General features: G+C 39.5%; 1 protein-coding gene across 1 annotated transcript; it reads left to right on the forward strand.

The window, feature by feature from the left end:
- The first annotated feature begins 587 nt into the window (after positions 1 to 587).
- Positions 588 to 12,514, forward strand: DR1 (down-regulator of transcription 1). The gene is made up of 3 exons (XM_071750718.1): positions 588 to 1,246; positions 6,997 to 7,160; positions 10,362 to 12,514. The coding sequence occupies exons 1-3, from the start codon at positions 1,027 to 1,029 to the stop codon at positions 10,506 to 10,508; spliced, it is 531 nt and encodes a 176-aa protein (XP_071606819.1). The 5' UTR covers positions 588 to 1,026; the 3' UTR covers positions 10,509 to 12,514.
- Positions 12,515 to 14,556: the final 2,042 nt, after the last annotated feature.

A 14,556-nucleotide genomic window follows, 5' to 3' on the forward strand; every position in this document is an offset into this window, starting at 1 on the left:
AGAGCCAGGCGGCTGCCATCTGCTGAGGGAGCCGGCTCGGAGAGACACTCGAAGATCAGTGCCTGTGCCTGGCAGAGGCTGCAGCTGGAGAGCGTTGGTATCGAACACCGCTGCGGTCTGGTTATTTCTGCTTCAAGCAGCTCTTTCGCTACCGCTTATGGAGCGGATGGAAGCAGAACGCGGAGCTTCAGAGAGGTCCCCAGCAAACCCACGGCAGAGGAAGAGCCGAGCAGCAGCTGCTCCTCCTGCCTCTGGAAAGGAAGGGGCTGGCAGCGGGTGTGAAACCCCCGCTCCCGCACAGACCGAGGAAAGAGCTCCCAGGTGCGGGGCCGCAGTTCCCGAAGGAGCAGCGGGTACGTCCCGTCCCGTCCCGTCCCGTCCCGCCCGGCCCCGACCCGGTCCCGGTCCCGGTCCCGGTCCCGGTCCCGGTCTCGGTCTCGGTCTCGGTCTCAGTCTCGGTCCCGCCGCTGCCACCCCACGTGCGCCTCATCACCGGCCGCGCGCCGCCAGCGCTTCCGGCGCTCCCCGGGAGGCGGGGTCGGGCGGCGGAAGCGTCTTCCGGCTTCCGGCGGAATGACGTTTCTGTCAGGTCGAGCCCGTGCTCAGACCGTTTCCGCCTCGCGGCCGCCCTCACAGTCGGGCCGGACGCTGCCGCTGCCGGGGGCGGAGGGCGCTGAGCTGAGCTGAGCCGTGCTGCGCGCCGGTAATTTGGCGGCTCGCCTTCTATCAGGTTGTTCTTAAGGCGGCGGCGCCAGTGACCGAAGGATGTGGCGGAGGCGGCAGTGGCAGGCGCCGCGGCCGAGGGAGCCCTGAGCCCGAGCAGCGCTTCCCGGCCCCTCGCTGCGGCTCGGCAGCCTCTCCCGGCTCGGCCCGGCCCGGCCCGTTCGTGCGGCGGCGGCGGCGTCGCCCCTCCGCAGCGTCGCCTCCCGCGGCACCGCCCGCCCCGCGCTGGAGCCCCGCGCGGGAGCTGAGGGGAGCCCGTGAGCGCGGGGCCGAGCGCCCGGCGGGGAGCGAGCGGCAGCCAGGATGGCCTCGTCCTCGGGCAACGACGACGACCTCACCATCCCCAGGGCTGCCATCAACAAGATGATCAAGGAAACGCTCCCCAACGTCCGCGTGGCCAACGATGCCCGGGAGCTGGTGGTGAACTGCTGCACGGAATTCATCCACCTCATCTCCTCCGAGGCCAACGAGATCTGCAACAAATCGGAAAAGAAAACCATCTCCCCGGAGCACGTCATACAAGGTGAGCTTCCGGAGGCGATGTGCTTCTGCCCGGCTCGCCGCGGGTCGCCCAGGCTTTGAGCGGCCCCTCTCCTCTTGTGGCGTCTGGTTTCTTGCAGCTATAGAAGAGACAAAGGGCAGGGCTCCGGTAAGGGTCTGGAGGAAAAGTACGCGTTGCTTGGCCTGTCAGTCGCGTTGCGAGGAAAGGTTGGCTTTGTGTAGTCAGAGTGGGTGCTTAGTGTGCTCAGGACCAATCCTCATTTTGTGGTTCGGAGAAGTCTGTGATGCTTTGAGTGGAGTCACCAATTCCTTTCGTCTTTTTCGTACCGGTGAAACGAGATCCGCTTTTTCGAATGGCAGTGCAGATTTCTTTCACAGCATGCTCTAAGATCCTGATCCTAGTAAGGGGCTTTCTAATTGGAGACTGACAAAAGATGGGTGGTTGGGTATGTGGAGTCCAGACTTTAAACCAGAGTCGACCTGTCTGGATCTTCGAGGGAGTGAAATATTCCTATAGGACTGTCCTTGGAGTCTTATTGTTTTGCAATTAAATATTGTAATCTGATGTAGAAAGCATTTAAACTTGAGCTATACTCCTGCATCCTTCTTATCTTTAATTGCACTTCCCCTTGCTTCAAAAAAGGCAAGTGCTGTGTCTGCTTCTCACTTTCTTTCCTTTATGTTCTGCCTCATTCTTAATTCTGCATCAGGCATCTTTTTTCAGGAATCAATCACTTTGCTGCTTAAGTAAAGGTTATTGATGGCAGTGTCACTGCAAACAAATCAATGGAAGTAATAGTGAAAGAGTACTTCATTCTGCTCTTTGGTAGATTTATTAACATTAGCATTTTCGGTAGTGTTATTTTCAATACTGTGATGATATGAAATTAGTTTAAAAACATAACAGGGTTTTTGGCAATGATTTTCTGCTTTAAACTGAAAAAAAAAAAAATATTTGATGTCTTTGGATTATATCAGTTTGCTAACCAGAAGAATTTCAAGTACTTGATGGGATTATGAACAGAAAAAAAAAAAAAAGTAGCTTGTATGAGCTGTAATGTTAAATAAAATAAATGTAAGTCTGGAAGTTTAGCAAAGCAACACCATCACAGAAGTTCAGGATGTGAAGAGTAGAAGTTGTACTTGCATGTGGAAGCATACCATGAGTATGATCTACTAAATACATGAATGGTTTCAAGTATCCACCAGAATGTTTGTGCCCAGTTCTTAAAACAGGGACAGACATAACCTTTAAGGTTGAGGACAGTAAAGAATTAATGTATGGAAGTATTTTTTTGCCCAGTAGTGATAGATTTTAGGAAAATATTTCACCTGTTGCTGCGCTAGGGTTAGTCTGAGTTTTCTGGAAAAGAAATTGAAACCAAAATGTGGGTACATGTCTATACATGTAGGTGGATGTGCATATCCTCAGCAGGTGGCCCCAAACCAAGTATTTTTCTGTGCTCTATGTCTTTACGTTACCAGATACGAGGAAAAATTAATTTCAAATTAAATATGCACTTTTGCTAAGGAATACATTGCTATTGTATCCATATTTATAATGCTCTGGAGGTGGAAGGAGTTGTTTTTTGGATTTTCTGCTATTCTTATCTTTAGGGAGCTATGTGTGCTATAAGCTTCTTCCAGATGCTGGCTGGTTGGCAGATGTTTCCTCTGCAAGGTATGTGGGTTTAGGTTGCTAATTTTGGATACAGTGGTTACGTGTAGACAGGCAGAGCATTTCAGTATGTTCATCCATCTTTATACATTCTAGATCCTGGCTATGTTGATCGTCTCTTGATGTAGCTCCATGACAATGATGCTAACAAATGAAGTAGTTGAAGTATGTTTGTTGTTGTGGACGTCCAGGTATCTTGCTTCTTTTAAATGCTTAAACCAGTTTGTATAGAAGTAAGATGAGGCTGATGACCATTGTGTTATGCCTGGTCCAGACTAAACACAGACTGCTGCCAAGAGGCATCTGTACCCTCCCTAGAGCTGTATCTGGCAAGTGCTGATCCAACTGATTCTGTTGCTTTTTGGAAATCTGGGGAGGACTATGTATTTCTCTCAGGTGTGTTTATGATCTGACTGCTCCTGTAAACATGAAGTTACTAGATTAAAAGCAAGGAGTAGGAAGGGAATTTCACTGGGAAGGAGGAAGGAGAACAAGGTGTCACCCTGCAGTTGGTGACACCCTGCCACTGGACTGTACCAGAGGTAATGTGAATCTGTACTTCCTCACTGTGCTTAAGTATTTTGCAGCAGTGGTGCTTAAAGAATCCTTCCTCTGATGCTCTATTTAAATGCTGAGTTAGAACTCTTTCCTCTACAGCTGGGTTCAGAGAGACACTGGGTTCAGCTTCAGAGAGACACTGGGTTCAGCTTCAGAGAGACACTGGGTTCAGCTTCAGAGAGAAGTCCCTGCCGTGTTTCATTATGTGGAAGCACAAACCGTTGATTGGCACAGTGCTGTCGGCGGCATAAGGAAAGGAAAGCAGAGGCTGCTTGCATCCCATGAGAGATCTCATTTGCTGGATGTGCTCAGGCTATGATAAGCACTCACTGGTAGTAATAAAACACAAAGCAGCTTCCCTGAAGGCATAAGGTTTACGTAATAGTCCTACAGGAAGATACTCTCCATGCTTATTGTTGAATCCCACCATTAGGAATCTGGTTGTGATTTTGAGACTTTAATAAACAAATTAATATCCTCCCACACTGGAACAGAAAGTAATCTTACTTGATAGCTATGCAAGTTGAGACAAAGCAGGCTTTCTATGAGAAATTCTGATGAGACACTGGAAACAGGTTGCCCAGAGAAGCTGTGGATTTCTCCCTCCATTGAAGTGTTCCAGGCCAGGCTGGATGGGGCTTTGAGCAGCTTGGTTCAGTGGGAGGTGTCCTTGCCTGTGCAGGGGACTGGAACTACAAGATCTTTAAGGTCCCTTTCAACCCAAACCATTTTATGGTTAAATGTCCATTGAATTATGAAAATGGTGGGATATTAAATCACTGTTTTTATGAAGATGATTACTTTGACTGGATAGAACTGTTGTGAAGTGAGGTAGGCTGTGGGTTGATGGCAAATCCTGTAGATTCTTTTCACATGCTGTTAGGGTAGTGACAGTGTGTATGTTAGCATTTAATGTTAAAAAAACCAAACCAAAACAAACAGTAAAACAACAACTGTTTATGTTTATAATCCTTTCAAAAGAGTATAAAACCAGTAAAAATCTCAGACATGAATGACCTGATTGTATAAGAAACAAATGTAGAACTAATTGTGCTTAACAGATGAATCAGACATCAGCACTTTCATGCAGTCTTTAAGAGTGGGAGGAAACTGGTGAAAGGATAGTAATGATTTTATGTTTGTAAATGTGAGCCAGCCCCCAGGGTGTTTTATCTTGGATTCAGTTGTTTAGATTTGGTGTAATTGCAGTAAGTTACCAAATTTTCAGCCTTAATAGAAATAGAAAAATTAAATTTTGGTGGAACAGTAACTGCTAAAGTAGTAACTGCTTGTCTCGCATTTTAGCATCATGCTGGTAAGGGGATTCATCTTACTTCCATGCACGTGTTCTGTTAAGCCAGGATGTCTTTCAAGAAGGTAGTAAATTTCTTAAGTAATTTAACAGCCAGCAGAATTTTGCTGCACTAGACCTATAGTGCATTTGTGGTTCTTCATAGCTTTATTATGTTGAACAGTTGTACAATTCTGTCTTGGTTATATCACACATTTTATGGTGTTGGTTTTGGGTTTGGGTTTTTTTTGTCTGGTTTCAGATTTTTTTTGTTAGGTTTTTTTTTGTGGGTTTTTTTTTATTTTGTTTGTGTGTATGTGCTGTATTCAGTATGTAACAGAGTTCTTTCTATTGATTTATTTTATTTTAAGAAGAAGAAAATTCTTTTTTGTTTAAAATTTCTGTAAATACACATCTTGCTGTTGACCTCTGGTTGTGCAATTGTTCATACTCTTGATGCAGCAGATTGCAAACCTGAAACCCTGAACGTTCTTTTGTTGTATTTGCAAGGATGATTTGTCTTAGTGATGTTAAACTTGCAGAGTTCTTAACATTTTGTACTTTGCTTAAAAAAAAACAAAACAGAAAACCAAACCAAAACAAAGAAACCCCAAACAAATTTGGATAGTTTACGATATATACTGCTTACATATTAAAACCGAATGAGTTCTTAAATATTTAGAGACTGCTTAACTAACCACTTCTGGACCATGAGACATGGATTTGCCTCCTGTCTGCTGAGGTCAGATTACCTGAGTTTCTGAAAGTTTTTGGTAATTGTCATAGACACTGTGGGCTAATTGGAACAAGTGTTTCCAGAGTCTATGAGTGGGCTGAGGCTGAACTGGCATACTCTCTCTGAGGTAGTTTTATTACCTCTAAATCAGTTTGTCTTTTAACTTTATTTTTCTTAAGAAATAGGCATGTAAATATGTAAATCCATTTGCCAAATGTTATCTGTTAAAAGAATGTCCTGCATGACTAGACAGCTTTACTGTACTGCCCTTTTGAAGCCAGTTTATTAATTGTCTCCTTAAGTACAGGTTGGAAGCTGAAAACTTAGAACCTTTGGGTTTTTGTTTAGATGTGTGATACAATGGCTTGCTGCCATAATTACAAGTAGAAAAAGATTACTTACAAAATTAATGTTAGAATATAGTCTGAGTTAGTGTAACTGAGAGCTTGTTTATAACAAGTTGTTAATATTCGCTCTTGTGCAAATCTCTATTTTGCTATTTATTGAACATGTGACATAACATTTATCTTCCACCTTAAACCAGGTATCGTCCTGTAAGGAAACCTGTACTACTACTGGAAGTGAACCAGGTGTTTTATTAAAGTGAAACTTGCTTATAATTTATCATGTTCTGTGATAGGTTCCACTTTTAGGTGTGTATGTGTGGAGGCATACCATAGTAAATAGTGAATCAGGAAACAGTGTGCCTTTTTTCAAATGTTCCACCTGTGTTTTTATAATCCTTCCTGTTACTTTTTTTATTCTTTAAAAAACCCTACTTTTGCAGGATATAGCTGGATTTGAGATTTCTTTAGGCATGTCAGAGTCCGTGATTTTAGTTTCTGAATACATTTTCATGTAGAGATAAAGAAAAGGGTTTCTGTTGAGAAATAATGAGCTCATACATAATTTCATATAACTTTGTATGTGTGAACCATGCATTTTTAGCATCTTGGCACTTGAATTCAGATGTTAAGAGACAAAAGATAACTAATTCTTTTGTCTTAATGAAAGATCTGTGATCATTTTACATGCATCATTTTGGCTCTGTTATAGGCTGCTAATTTACCTTTTACTGGAGACTTGGAACAAAACTGAAAACACAGAATCCCTGAGAGATTAAAGGGTAACAATTCAGACAGGGAAGACATCTTAGTTGTATAAATTCTGCTTGATTTCTATATGTAGAAGATGGAAGAAAGGTGTCTTTAAGAATTACCCCTATCTGGAGCACAATGTGTTTGTGAACCCTGAATTCTGTGCAGGTGCAGACTTCTTGGGTTGCAGTTGACTAACCTTAATTTTACCAGCCTGAGAAGAATGCACTCTCAAATGGTGTAGAAGACCCAGGTAAAATAGATGTCAGATCTTACAAATAATTTTTATCACCAGATTGTAGAAAAGTGATAACTTTTTACTTTTTTTTTTCATTAAATCTTTTTAGTAAATAAATTGCTACCTATTATCATAAGCTTTGTAAAAGACAAAAGTACTGTGCTCTCTTTCCAGCACTAGAAAGTTTGGGCTTTGGCTCCTACATCAGTGAAGTAAAAGAAGTCTTACAAGAATGCAAAACAGTAGCACTAAAGAGAAGAAAGGCCAGTTCACGCTTGGAGAACCTCGGCATTCCGGAAGAAGAGCTTCTAAGGCAGCAGCAGGAATTATTTGCAAAAGTGAGTGAAGCAATACTTATACTTATATGAGATGGGAGTAATCAATGCTGCATATTTAATGCCAGAAAAACATGTGCACACCTCAAGAAGATCCCCTTCCTTGTGATTTGCTGTGCCTTCTAATGTGCTATTGATCTTGGCCGGTTTGAATTGGCTAAAGTCAAAAAAGATGCTGCTACCTGTTACTTTTGTGATTTGACATGAAGGATTTTTTATACAAATGAATTTTATACTCCAGGTTTAAAAATCATGGGGTTCTGCTACTACTTATATATTTCCATTTCACTGTAGAGAATTCATTAAGAATTACTTTGCTGGGAAAATAAAAGAATAATGGTTTTCTATGAATTTACCGGTTTTAATACATTAAAAAGTGAAGGTATCTATTATCTGGGCAAGAGTCTGCATGAATTCATGCATAAATTCTTAGAGGCAATTCAGGCATAGGAAAAATATTTGCCTGCAAATACAGTGTATGTGGATGCACACACACATGCTCTTCTTTCATCCCAGCCTCCTCCCCTTCCAGTTTTTTTTCAGATAACGTGTATGAACATCTCCATGTTTAAATGACTAAAAGCCCATTTATCTTTCTGCACCATCTTACTCTCTGCTGTTCTCTTAGTTTGACAAGAAGACCACTTTCTAAACTAACTGATGTGAAAATTATCTTGGATTTCTCTTTCCTCTTACTCAAAGTATGTCTTACTTTTGCTTACTTTAATTTCCTCTGGTAAAAATGCTTATTCATTTACGTGATAATCATGTCTGATTACTGCCATCTTATCTTCCCTTTGATGTACTTGTATCTTGCTAAAATACTTAATGACTGTTGTTTTTCATCCTATAGCATTCCAGCTGCTTAAACCTTAGTTGCATTTTAAGGCATTTAAAATTTCAGCATACCACATACCTATTGTCAGCATGTAGTGAACTTTAGTTATGATAAATCCATGTGGGGCAAACTTTTGTTTGACAGTCCTAACATAAGAATGACCAATATGGCTGCTTCTGGATTGAGGGTGAGATTTACAAATAATACTGAGTTTGACACCTGTTTTTTTTTATTATTTTGTTCAACTAGCTTAGCATGATGTATGAAATAAGAGAAATAAGAGAACAGTAAAGACAAATTGTGCTAAGGGAGTACTAGTTCCTCAGCAACATTAACCAAAATTATAAAAATGCTGAAACCATTGCTACCTTATATAAGCCTCAGTTTGTCTAAGCAGAGACCCCTGGAGGTATGTTCTATTTTAATATAATTTATTTATATATATATATATACACACACACACACACACACACATACTGTTCTTTAGAATTTAAAGTGAGGCAATGCATGCAAGTTTGACAAAGTTGTATGAATGATTTTTAAGAAACCTTGGATAGTGTGGAAAATTTCTGCTCAGGTTGAAAGGTGACGGTTTCATTTTTCAAAAATCCTAGTTGTGGTGCACTGTTGGAGGTACTGTAGTTATCCTTAAAAATTGATACATATAAGTGCATGTTCAATTTCTTTGTGCTAATCTTGCTAATATTGTAGAGCGTGGCACTAATGTTGACTCTGGTTTTAAAATATCTGCCTGTTAATGTTATGCCTACAACTTGGAGGACTGTAAATATCTGAAGTTGGTAAAATGGCTTATCCTGATGTTCATGCATGTCTGTAAGTTTCTGTGCAAGACAAGGGCCTTAACAGATTTTGTTGCTTTGTTGTTTGTTTTTGAGGCCTCTTGATGTTTCTCTGTGCAATAAATGAATTAAGTTTAGGAGATGTTTAGAAAGCTTCATAATCAACAGGTTTTTTCCCCATTTTTAAACTAAGTGATATAATTATAAATATGGCAGTGAGGGTTGGCACTCACAAAATGACCCATACACTGTGATGAGCTGAGCTGGTTTCCTGATGCTTGCATGTGTATCACCTTGTTGATTGTACAGTAAACTTAGTTGTAGCAAGGTCAGTAGGGAGCCCTATTGATATCTTGTGTGTTATTGCCTGTCCTGAATACAGATGCTGCTGTCTTCCTTTCTTTAGAACTGTATGGTGTCTTAAGTTGTTTTCTAACCCCTGTAACTTCACTAACACTTGGAAGTTTTGCAGTACTAAAAATGCTTAATTGAGAAGATTTCTACCTGTGTATAGTTTTTTTCTTTTAATGATAGAACAGACTGAAGAAATGTGACACTTCTTATAATAAAGGAAGACTAATTTTTTCACTTTGCTAAGTAGATAAACCAGTTTTGATCATTTTCCAAAGCGTCATCTTCTGGCATTTTCAAGACTACAAAACTGTAATATTTGTTGATGCTTTGGAAAAGTTACTAAACTTGTACAAGTGCAATGGGATTGGAAAGGAAATAATTACAGTTTTAATGATGATTTGTAAAAGTAGAAAAGTGAAGGAGACTGAAGTTTTTCTATTGTAAGCATTTTTCTTATGTTCAATCAATATGAAACTGGAGCCTTAACTTTACCACAGCTGACTGGTATACTGTTGAAATCCACAGCAGTTGCTGAAAAACAAGTGAAAACTCTGCATAGAAAAATGAGAGGTCACCAGCTGCATTACTTGAAATGCTTTGTTAGAACATCTTGTACCTTTCAGTAGAGGACTGTACCTTCTGGTGGCAAAACTGTCCTCAATCTGCATACTGTAATGCAAGACCTTATAATGTTTTGCTTTCTGAAGATTTCTTAGCAAAGTAAGAAAAGGGCTTGCTTGGGTTTTGTAATAGTGTGTGTGTATCTTTGTGCTACAACTGGATGATATCATAATTGCAAGTTTAGTATTTGTAATCAGCAAAGTAGGGCTGTTCTCATCTCTGAACTGTGATTGAATGTTAAGATCCTTTGAAACTGAAGCCTAAAATTTCTATTGCTTTGTCTCACTTAATTTTTCCATTAGGATGTGGTTCAGTACAGTCCTTTCAATGGAAGTTAGGTACACTAACTATCTCCTTGGTTTCGTACCTATAAATCCTCCAAATGGTGATCTCTTCAGAGGAAGAGAGACTGTAGCTGAACCTCTTGGTACAAATAATTAAGGTATTCCTAAATGTGTTTTTATATGTCTAATTAATGAAAATAATTCAAGGAAATCTGTAGGTGCAGATAAAACTGCTTTTAAAGATAAGGTACTCTAGAGATTCTTCACAAGCTATTTATGACCTTAACAATTGAATTCCTATCTTTAGGCCAGACAACAGCAAGCAGAACTGGCACAGCAGGAGTGGCTACAGATGCAGCAAGCAGCTCAACAGGCACAGCTTGCTGCTGCCTCAGCCAGTGCATCCAATCAGGCAGGATCCTCTCAGGATGAAGATGATGAAGATGATATCTGAAATTCACCAGCTGAGTTTGTCTAAGAAATATTTTTCCTGCACAATGAAAACAGTGAAATGAATGCTTACCTGTAAGTTTGTATGCATCATGGACTGGCAATTGGTATTCTAGGGGTGTCTGCTGTCGTGTGCTGTACATGTATAAACTGTCTTTTTTCAACTCTTGAAGATTTAAGGTTCAGTATCATATCAACTTTGGATTTTTAATGGTGTATATGGAAATTTTAGATAGCAGTGCGTCACTTATTTGATCAATAAACAGTGTTAAAATAAACAACAAGTTTATAAAATACAGTGAGATTTATACAAAAAGCTCTAAATCCACATTTGCATTTCTTCCCTTTTAACTAAACTATAAAATCTTATTTAGAATTTTTAATTGTTTTTGGGAGAGTGATACAGTAGACATAATCTGTTAATGGGGAAAAAAGCAGAGTTCAGCATAGCAGAGACTGAATTCTTAGGTCTTTTTAAAATGAGGATGTATATGGCAATAAATATTATATATGCTCAAATACCACACTTGCTGAAATTTGAAAATGATACATTTTCACCCAGGAGAAAGTATGTGTAGTGGAGTTGTACAAATTCAGTAATGTTTTTGTATAGGGGTGAAAAAAACCAACCCAAACCTATGATTTTATTATTGCATCCTTTGACAGTCCTAACTGAATATTTCACATCAAAGACTGCCTGATTTGAAGACCTAACTCTTCTATATTTCACTCCAGCTTAATGTTAACTGTTGTTGATGGTATTTCGTAGTCCAAATCTATTCATATTGTTGAAATATAAAGCTGGAACTTGATGAAACAGCATTGTTTTAGTTCTACTGATGTAACTGGGAATGATTAAGTATTTGAGCCTCTAAGAAGGCAAAAGCTGAAGCTAAGAGCATGCTTACCATAAAGGAGGGGATTCATTTAACCTTGATTAGTCATTGTTGTCAGCATTAATGCTAACATTCTCCAGACTAGATTGCCACTGGATTACTAAGACTGAAAGATAACATTATCTTAATTCAGATTGGTTTGTAGGTAAGTCCAGGTTTTTGGTAAACTGTTCCCCAAGAGTGATCATAAATACATGGAACAGAAATGATATAGTAGACCTTTTGATAGTTAATTTGAAAATTGTTGATTTAATGGATGAGCAGCTGTTCTTTGTGTTGAAATAAAGCACAGTAGTGTCCATTGCTGAGTTTTAATGTGTTACTTGAAGTAATACTGGCATATCTTCTGGTACACTAATCTGAGCAGACTAGAAAAGCCACTTACATGCTGCTGTAAATGATCCCATAGCTCTCCAACAATGTGGATTGTTTTATTAACTTGGGTCCTCAGCAGGTTGCTCTAGTTCAAGTTCTTGGAGGGCTACAGCAGTCAGTTGACATCAGGATGCAAGCAGAAAATGGTTTTTCCATTTTTACATTAAGATTGGAATGTAGGTACAATTGATATATATTCAGATCTCAGTCACATAGTGACTTTTGATTTAAATTTGAGACACTCTAAGTTACAGACTGAACAAATGTGAACACTTCCTTAAATGGATCAATGCAGTGAAAACTCAGAAAAATATCTGTTTGAATGTTTCAGTTAAACAAAGGAAAAAACAAAACAAAAACGATGTGGATGCTAATGAAATATCTTAGGCAGTTTGAGGAAGTGGTTTTCTGTAAAGGTTGAAGTACCAAAGGTAGAAAAATCTAGTCTAGTGATACAATGTTAATGTGCAGTGTTGGCTTTTCTAATTTGTACTGTAACACCTTCACTCTTTCTATTTTAAATGAGTCTTTTTGTTTTAAATAATATTAGGTATATTTTCACACCTTTATTTTCTGATGCAGAATTCAGGTTAACATTTTACTGCATCTGGTATGTATGGTGTAGTATGTTTGGATCCTTGTGACCTTTCTTTTGGACATTCTTGTGCTTTTTCATATGCTGTATTCTTCAAGCAATAAAAATTCTGATGTGTTTTTATAAAATTGCTTTTATATTTAATGAGTAGTCTGTCTTCTTCATTGCATTTATAAAGAAATAAGTTAAGAGTACTTAAACTCTGCTATTATTTTGACTCACTGAACACATCTTGTGACCAAAGTCTGCAACCTGAGTGCTGTTGGATGGCACTGCTGCTCACTGGAGTTGTTAATACTTGCAAATGATATTTCTGGGCTTGACCTTCTCTCTTTCCTCTTGGGAATGGCATTTTGTGTATACATATTATTATATCCTGGCCTTCGTAACCTGAAGAGTTGGGCAGAACCTCTGTAGATCAGGTATAGCCTACTGACACACCTTCAATTTGACACAGTGATAGACCCCAGGCAGAGGCTTGGGAAATAATATATGTTGGTCTCCTGATGAATTAATTTAATGTAGGTAGTCTTGTTTAGAGACTGCTTGTTCAGCCATTCTGCCTCAAGTAAGGGAAGTAAACTCTGGCAGTCGTAGGAGGAGAATCTGCCCTGATCTTTCAACAAGCTAAGAATTTTGTAGTGCTTTTCTATTGTGCTTCCATGTTCTAGCTGTTCAGTGAAGACAAGGGATTTCTGAATTTGTGGTACCACTGATTCTTGCTCCACAAATAAATGTAGTATAAGTTTAGTTAGTGAGCTGTATTGTTACTTTGTCTCAAAAGAAACTTATAACCATGTGTCTATTGCTGAAATACTGAGTTGATGAGATTATCTGTGGGTTTTCCGTAATTATTCTGACTGTTTCAGTGGTACTGGCTTTCCTGCAAAATCTTTCTTTTCTGTTACTTTAATAAAGCATATGTCTGCATGACATTTTGGATAAAGAATATAATTGTATTTACTACACTGAGATACTTTTAAAGGAAATATCTTAAGGATTTCAAACATCAAATACTTTAAATGGTACTTGAATTTCACTCCTTGAATGGGGCTAGTTGAGTTTGATACTGAAACATGGGAATTCCAGCAAGCATGTAAGAAATCTCCAGAAGCCACAACCATAAATGCTGCTCTTCAGGTTTTGTAGCTCTATTAAGGGAGGACTTTGTAATAATGCTTGTGTTGATCTTTTAATGATTTTTAAACAGTGCCAAGTCAAGGGCATAAAGTAATTAATGATTGTTTTGGAACAGGATAACCCTTATTTCAAAATCTACATGTCATTTTAGTCTCTCAGTTTTGATTGCAATTTTGTGTAAATCATATGCCAAGCAATATGGAAGGAGGAGTGTAATATGTAAGGATAAGAATGCTATAGTTAAATTTACTACTGGTATTACACTATTAACCTAAGATGGGAAGGTTTTATTTCACAGCATACGTGGTGAGAGGACATCAGTGGGACAGTGGCCAGTATTCAGGTGGATTTTTCAGGCTGGATTTTTCTCTTTGATCCCTTGGACTTGCTGAAAGTCTACTGAATGAATGTGCCATCTGTGACTAGAGTATGCCAGGTAAACTCAGATGAAAAGGAGTGTCAGGGAGGCTTAGTGGGCCAGGTAAGGTTTGCTGGCAATCAGGAACAATTTGTTCCTTTTCGGAAGATTTTTATGCTTAGTCTGAGTCTCTCTCTTTTTAAATCTGATTGAAAGGAGTGTTTTTCTTTTCGGTTCCATGCAAACATAGCTATTGAAAGGAGTAATTCTGAGAATTTAATAATTGCTTTGGTAGTACTTACCCCAGTTCTTAGATACATGAGGCAAGAAGTAGGCTAGGGCTGTGCATTCCTGGAAAGAAATGGATTCAGTGAATACTTGAATTTGAGGCTGTTCGGTTCTGTGGTCCTGTGCTATGATGCAACTGAGTCAGTGCCTGGAGACTGGAGGTTTTGCAGCAAAATTATTAGACTGTGAATCTATCTATTAGACTTTGAATCTATCCATACTCCAGATCCCATACATCAGTCATTCATAAATCCCACAAATGTGAGTTTTGTTGTGTGGATAAATCTAGCATAAGCTTGAATGGCCTGTGGTAGAAATATGTAGCAGGTGATGCTCCTGCATTTGTTGGAGAAGAGGACATTTTCATTCTTTGTGGCAGTGATACTTGTCATGTCAGCCA

The sequence above is a fragment of the Heliangelus exortis genome, chromosome 8 (assembly GCF_036169615.1).
Source record: "Heliangelus exortis chromosome 8, bHelExo1.hap1, whole genome shotgun sequence".
Classification (NCBI taxonomy): domain Eukaryota; kingdom Metazoa; phylum Chordata; class Aves; order Apodiformes; family Trochilidae; genus Heliangelus; species Heliangelus exortis.